Source organism: Sinocyclocheilus grahami, unplaced genomic scaffold (assembly GCF_001515645.1).
Source record: "Sinocyclocheilus grahami isolate Dianchi unplaced genomic scaffold, SAMN03320097.WGS_v1.1 scaffold16.1, whole genome shotgun sequence".
Taxonomy (NCBI): Eukaryota; Metazoa; Chordata; class Actinopteri; order Cypriniformes; family Cyprinidae; genus Sinocyclocheilus; species Sinocyclocheilus grahami.
This window is the reverse complement of record NW_015505195.1, coordinates 722,993-730,088: the sequence shown is the minus strand read 5'-3', so window position 1 is coordinate 730,088 and position 7,096 is coordinate 722,993. Positions and strand designations below refer to the sequence as shown.

General features: G+C 37.2%; 1 protein-coding gene across 1 annotated transcript in view; it reads right to left on the bottom strand.

The window, feature by feature from the left end:
- Positions 1–1,412: 1,412 nt before the first annotated feature.
- Positions 1,413–7,096, bottom strand: part of LOC107603207 (Abelson tyrosine-protein kinase 2-like) — a 12,123-nt gene continuing 6,439 nt past the window's right edge. The window contains exon 11 of the mRNA XM_016295952.1: positions 1,413–5,718. Coding sequence (XP_016151438.1) covers positions 4,007–5,718 — 1,712 coding nt within the window. The 3' untranslated portion in view covers positions 1,413–4,006. The remainder of the gene's footprint in view (positions 5,719–7,096) is intronic.

Sequence of the window (7,096 nt, the reverse complement as noted above, 5' to 3'; positions counted from 1 at the left end):
TAAGTGGGGAGACTGAATAACTACACAACCTGTTGGAGCACAACAAAAATATTTCGATTTTTTACATTACTATAGAGTGTAATGAGAAATATTTAACATGTAATGAGAAATAATGTAATAAGAAATCTATAGGCTAAGAAATTTAATCATATTGTTACATTGATTTAATTGTATATATCTATTATTATATATCAAACATTTGATATGACAGAAATGTCCTGTTGAAGCTACAATTTTACTTTTTAATAGTCAGTGTTGGTAGAGTGGCTCATTTAAAGTTTGGATAGTTATCAAATCTCTTAATATGTGGTCATACATTCTGCAGGTATGAATATTATACTAGATTTTGTTTTTACATTTTTATTTTAGTATCATTGAGATACCATTATATATATATTTTTTTTTTATATTTCAAGCGAGTATTTTTTATATCTATATTTTTCAATATTGAAGACATAGTCATTTTGTTCTGTTTTTGTCATTTTTATTAGTTTGTGTGTTTTTAAATATATTTTTGTCTGTATAGATTTTATTATTATTGTTATTTTAATTCAAGTTAAACTAAATTAAAATGAGAAATATAGTTTTGGCAAGTTCTAAAAAGTATTCGAGTTAAGATTCATAGATGAAGCTTAGCGTGTCACACCACAGTACACTGCTTTATTCATAAAAAATCATTACAAAATTAAATAATAATAATAAAAGTAGAAAACAAACTCCCAAACCAATGTTTCAACAGTTTCTTTATTCATTATTTACATCAAGTGTAACACTGAGGAAGGACTTCACAGTAATATAATATTAAAAGTGAGCTTTAAATTAGAATCACACAAAATATACTTTTTACAAAACAGAAAAAAATACTGTTAATCTGTCAACCTCTGCCTTTTTAATCCCTGTTAAATTCACATATTCAAAATTAAGAGTGTTTTTATTTTCATTGCACTTGAAGGGCTAGAGAGGTGGGCTTTGGTATATAAATTTCTTCAGCACTTAAAATCTGACCTTAAAAAAAGACAGTCTCCAAAAAATGTGAGTTCCAGGATTCAACATAAAAAGTAGATCAATAAATAAACCAAAAATAAATAAAAGTGATAAACAAAAATGTAAAAGAAAAAAAAAACTTGCACAAACTTGGGTAATTGAAACTGAATAGGATTGAATTCTGAGTGCGAGACGAAAAATACGACTCTGCACCTAAGAGGCCTTGTGTGGCTCATAAAGCATAAACTATATGACAAGATGGTTCTCTCTGAATTGTTCCTTTATACATGATACAATAAAATATCATATAATGCACAAACTTTCAGAAGAGGTTTACTAAAATAAAATGGACTGATTATAGCAAAAGGAAAAAAAATTGCGGTGATAAGTGGTAATAAAAGAAGAAACAAAAATGTAAAAGAAAAAAAAAACTTGCACAAACTTGGGTAATTGAAACTGAATAGGATTGAATTCTGAGTGCGAGACGAAAAATACGACTCTGCACCTAAGAGGCCTTGTGTGGCTCATAAAGCACAAACTATATGACAAGATGGTTCTCTCTGAATTGTTCCTTTATACATGATACAATAAAATATCATATAATGCACAAACTTTCAGAAGAGGTTTACTAAAATAAAATGGACTGATTATAGCAAAAGGAAAAAAAATTGCGGTGATAAGTGGTAATAAAAGAAGAAGAAAAACACTTTGCTGTTTACTAAAAGGTTTAAAAGGCAAAACGCTCCCTGACAATCATGCAAATCTGACATACAAAAGTCACTAACTCTTTTCCCCCTCAGTTGTTTGGTAATGAAACATTTTCAGACATAATAATAAATGGAATAGATGACCTGCATGTGTTATGAAAGAACGAACCGCTAAATCACACATGAAAAATATTTTTTCTCTGTTAATGTGATTACAAGAGAGGTATTCCTGGCAAAGCAAAACAAACGCATGAGCTCTTTCAGTAAAAGGAGACCAGACTTCAAGCACTGTCTTTTTCTTAGTAAAGGACAGATTCATTGCACTTTTTCCTATTCAAGTTGGACACCTCCCATACCCAGATGTCTGAACAGGGCAGCTTGAATGATAATAAAGGCTTGAAAAATCCCATTTGCCACCTTAAAATTGATAATGAATATTTTAGCACAAAACATATTTACATAAACAGATCTTTAACATGACCTTGCAGTGCACAAAACATTAAATCTCTCACAAAAGGCACCATGTAATATCAGAAAGCATTGCCCATGGCAGAAAAAAAAGGGCAAAACTATATAGTGTAGGCAAATTATGCTATGATTTAGAGTTTAAAAAACAGTTTTGAACTAACAACATGTATGTTTTTCTGTTGCAGTGGAACTGAAATGTCATGGAGATGTACGGCAAAAACAATTTCTCCTTCCAAAATTTCCATATTACATACCCTAGATAGTGAATCAAGGCAAGGCAATTAACATTTATGCTTTAAAAATGTGCTCCAGTGTAATTGGTACAAATCATCTACATTACATTTCAATTATGACATTGCAGGGTACCCAGGAAAATCTCATTTATGCAAATTCTAATAGAAATCTATCATTTTATGAATACAGACTCGGAAAACATTTGTAACTGTTTGTGTCTTGAAGAAAATGTTTCTTATAATAATGTTTCTTTTTAATAAAGCTTGAACTGTGTGAAGAGAGACTATGGAAAACATATACACGCAAACAAATGAATACATTCATAATGTAGATGCACAGATGGAGACCCTCACACCAAAATCTCACCACAAGGACACAAGGGAGCATGACCTTCCACGCATGTTTGTGGGTATAAAATAATATGCAATATCTACAATATCATAAAAACGCCTGTGCTTTTAATAAAAAATAATTTAAAATTCAAGTTTACAAATGGCGACATTCTAAAGTGAAATCAAAATAAAGTTGCAAGTCAATGTGCTAAAGAAAATGCAGTTTGTATTAAAAGTCTTGGCAATACTTGTGTCTGTAGTGTTGCTGCCTCTGTGTTGTTGGCACCATGACGGTCATAAAATAAATTTAGACTTTCCACACATCAAATAATTCCCCCAAAGCAAATCAATAAAATCTAGAAACATGTTTAGAATTCTTGAGTGTTGAGAACTCTAGAGTCAGACTGTAGATTTGTGCCATCTGGCTGATGGGGGCATTATCTAAAGGCCACGGATATAAAAGACCAAATATGATCCATATGGTGACGGACCCAACATTGGTTCAACTATGCCACACCAAACCACTGCTAGCAACAATAATACATGGACCTTGTCAAAATGAAGACTAATTACAGAAAGATCTACCAAATTATGAATGGTCATCAAATGACATAGTGTTTAACAAATGAGGTAAAATAAAAAAAATGACAGTATGGGATGTAGACAGAAGCACTTTTAGTGTGTAAAATGAGACTGAACAAATGTGCGTAGAGCTGTGTTTGCACTCCACATTCATTACTACTACAGGTTCTGAACAAGCAATGTTGTTTATGCTTAAGTGAAACCAATTCATGTATTAAATGTTGGGCATTTTTATGTTTGCATTGACATTCTGATGCAATATCCAGTTACTATGGATCAAATGCAAATGAAATATCGAAAAGGCGAATGGAAATCTGTAACTAAAAACAAAATGCATGATAAATGGACCAGTTCATGTGTAGTCAGCGCACCTTTACCTGTGCAACCCCTGTCTATTTGTGAAAACTGATTCTGTCATACCAAGACAAAACTGTAAGTATTCATTTGTCAAAAACAAAACTGTGTGTATTTTGGTAGTGACAAAAAAGCTTATATACAAAGAACTCTGTTCCCAACTGGCAATTTCAAGGAGAAAGTCACCTGTAAACAATAAAAAGTTAGAGAGTGTTTGTAGTAATTTTCTGAGGTACTTCTTAGAGAATATTCTCTGTCCCCCAACATTTAAATAAAACTAGATTGATTCTGGGGCAAAAAGTCTAAGGGGGACAGGAGGAGGAGTTTTGGAGGTGGACACAGTGGCTACCTTTGCACAACATCACTGATCTCTTTAATGCATGTGTGCAAGTTGTCAAGAGCCGGGCTGGTCCCAGGTCCCGATCCCCCACCTGTAGAGGAAGCACGCAGCTCCTGTAGATTCAACTCTAGTTTCCCCACTGCCTCACGAAAGGCAAATTTATTACGTGTCTGGGGGATGCAATCGACATACCCCGAGCAGTAGTCCAAAAGTTGGTGTCCCACATCCAGGACCTGGCTGCTGGAGGAAAGCTCGGTGTTGCCTTGAAGAGTACTACTCAAGCATTCAGCACATTCCAAAAGAGCCTCCTTGCTGATCTTCTCCAGAGGGATCCGTTCTGTCTGCTGCCGAGTCCGTCTAAGGGTGGGTTTGGCGGAAGTAGGGCCAGGTCCGCCAATGGAAGCACCGTTGGCCATCTTAGTTTGGGTGGTGGTGTTACTAGAGGGGACTATGGTGGCTGGAGGCACTTGTGGTGGTGGTATTGATGGACGTGCTCCTCTCGCTTCTCTCCCCGACCTTTTGACGCCATCTCCATTGACCTCTATGTTTCCACTGACCGCTTCGTCAGCTGCATCGGCACTGTAGGCGTATTGGAGGGAGCGGAGCATGGGTGGCGGAGGAGGTGCACATTTGGGCTTCACCAGTCGCGGTCGGTCACGATCGCCACTGTCAGACAGCAGTTTAAAGCGGTTGCCCTGAGAGTCCACACCGACTAAGTGAACATCGGCCGAGCTGTGCTTTAGGGTCGGGGAGATCAGCACTGGAACTTTGTGGTTATGCAGATTGACCGAACCAAGAGTAGAGGTTTTCGACGAAGATGACCAGCCTTGCCTGTCATCTTGCCCATCTTTTCCCCGTGTGTTGGAGTCTGAATCTGCCTCTCCCCCTACACCTGGTGCCCTAACTCCACCTGTGACCCCTCGTGGCAAGAGTTTGGCTTTGGGACGATCTCGTATCTGAGCTGTACCTTCGTCAAGCTTCCTCAGGATTGCATCCGAAGGTCGTGCCGCCCCATTCTCTGGCTGTGAGGTGGTGGAAGCTGTACGCTCTAATGGGGGTTTGCTTCGGTTTCTTGGTAACGTCAACGCCATGCGCTCTAAGTCCGGCAACCCAGCAGACATAGAGGAAGTTGAATTGGAACGAGGGAATGGCTTGGTTCCACTTCCTTCGTCTATTCCAGAAGGCTTACCAGCCCGCAATCCCAGGGTCTTTTTGATAAGGCGAGGGGTGAAAAAGCCTGCAAGGCTTCCCCAACTACTGCTGCTTCCAACTTGACCAGAAGTTGCTCCAGAGTTTGAATTTGAGGGTTTCTGTCCAAACGTGGCTCCACAACAGTGGGACTGCACGTGGTTCCCCTCTCCGTGAGATGGAGAGAAACTCAACCCATCAGTTTGGGGCAAAGGAGGAGGAGGGCATGCAAACCCAGCTGTGGGTTCATACTTTTTATGGGGCTGGGTCTCCATCTCTCGGAAAGAGCTGCTCCTCTTGGGAGGCATAGGGAGATTCTGTTGCTGCTGAGGTGAGGACGAATTAGAAGAGGAAGAAATGGACTTCTTCTTCATGAAAGAACTGAAGAAGCCAGCCTTGCGGTCACGGGTAAAGGTCGTGTCCTGGGAGTCCTCCAGCAAGCTAGATGGAGACTTATCCCTCTGTTTACGTGGTAGGGCCGGAGAGCTGCTGGAGCGGCCATCCCCCACAAAAAGGGAAGCTGCAAGACCTGAACACAATAGGACAACAAAACCAAAGGTCAAAGAACAGCGAAATAAGAGGTAGCAGTAGACATGAAAACTAAACTACACTACTTCAGTGCTCTCATATACAGACAGATTGTCACTACGGAACACTTGCTTACATCATTATTCAGTGCACAAATAGCATATCATGTCAGACTTTGATTGCTTGGCTATATAATAAATCATTAATTTATTACATTGTTACCAATAGCTGTGTCTCAAGCAAATGTCTCAAAAATAAACATAAAAGTAAAGCATGATGAATCCTGGTGTAAATGAAGGCTGTGGTATTAGATATCACTGCTGCTAACCCTGTCTGTAATTTATAAGAACTAGCCTGGAATATGCTTTTATGCAATAAACCATGTAGTGTCCCTATAAGCTACTGCTACTGCTTGCTGTCATAATTTAAGCATTAAAGGACATGACACTGAGTCAGGGCTATCTCTTTAATTCATGGGGGGAATTTTTGTATGAGTGGGCCAAGATTATTTATTTTGTATTTTTTTTTTACAGGTCCTGTGGCAAACAAGATGTCTAGATATTTGCATTATATAGAGAGTATCACTTGATATGTGGGGAAAAGTAAGATTTTCAGGACAATCAAAGGCAGGACAATAAATAAAGATGCAAGAATACAAAAAATAAAAGTTTTAAACTTTTTTGCATGCTTAAAAGGTTTAATAACATGACAAAAAAGATGCATCTCAAGTAAAAAATTTATAAACATAAACATCCCCAACCTAAAAGTTTATTTTATATCAATTTTATGTAATTTCAATAAATAGCATATAAATAGTTTAAGTAGAAAAACAATATTGCACAATACATGAAAAAATGCTTTAAAGGGGTAATATGATGCGATTTCAATTTTTTTCAACATGCTGCCGCCATGTTGTGAATGCGCTGTGTGATTCGTTGTGAAAGCGAAACTACTTTGTTTGGCCTTCCAAAAGAGGACGATATCTGCTTCGTCATGCCTGGAGCTGATCCGTGCTGGTCGCTGAGGAAAAATAATGTTCTTTTTAGCAGCATCATATGACCCCTTTAATAAGGTTAAACAAATTTTTATCAAAATTTAAATACACATGCAGTTGTGTTTATATGCATACTTGGGGTTTAGTGACATGCAGCAAATGGAAGAAATAGAATGAAATCATATGCATTTACAGAAAGATAATCAAAACATGAGAGGGAATATCTGTTATGAACGTTTATGAAAATGTAAGATTTCTGAACATGATAAAGTTTGAACATATAAAATGAATGAGAATAAAAGGAAGATATATATATATATATATATATATATATATATACAGTGGGGCAAAAAAGTATTTAGTCAGCCTCCAATTGTGCAAGTTC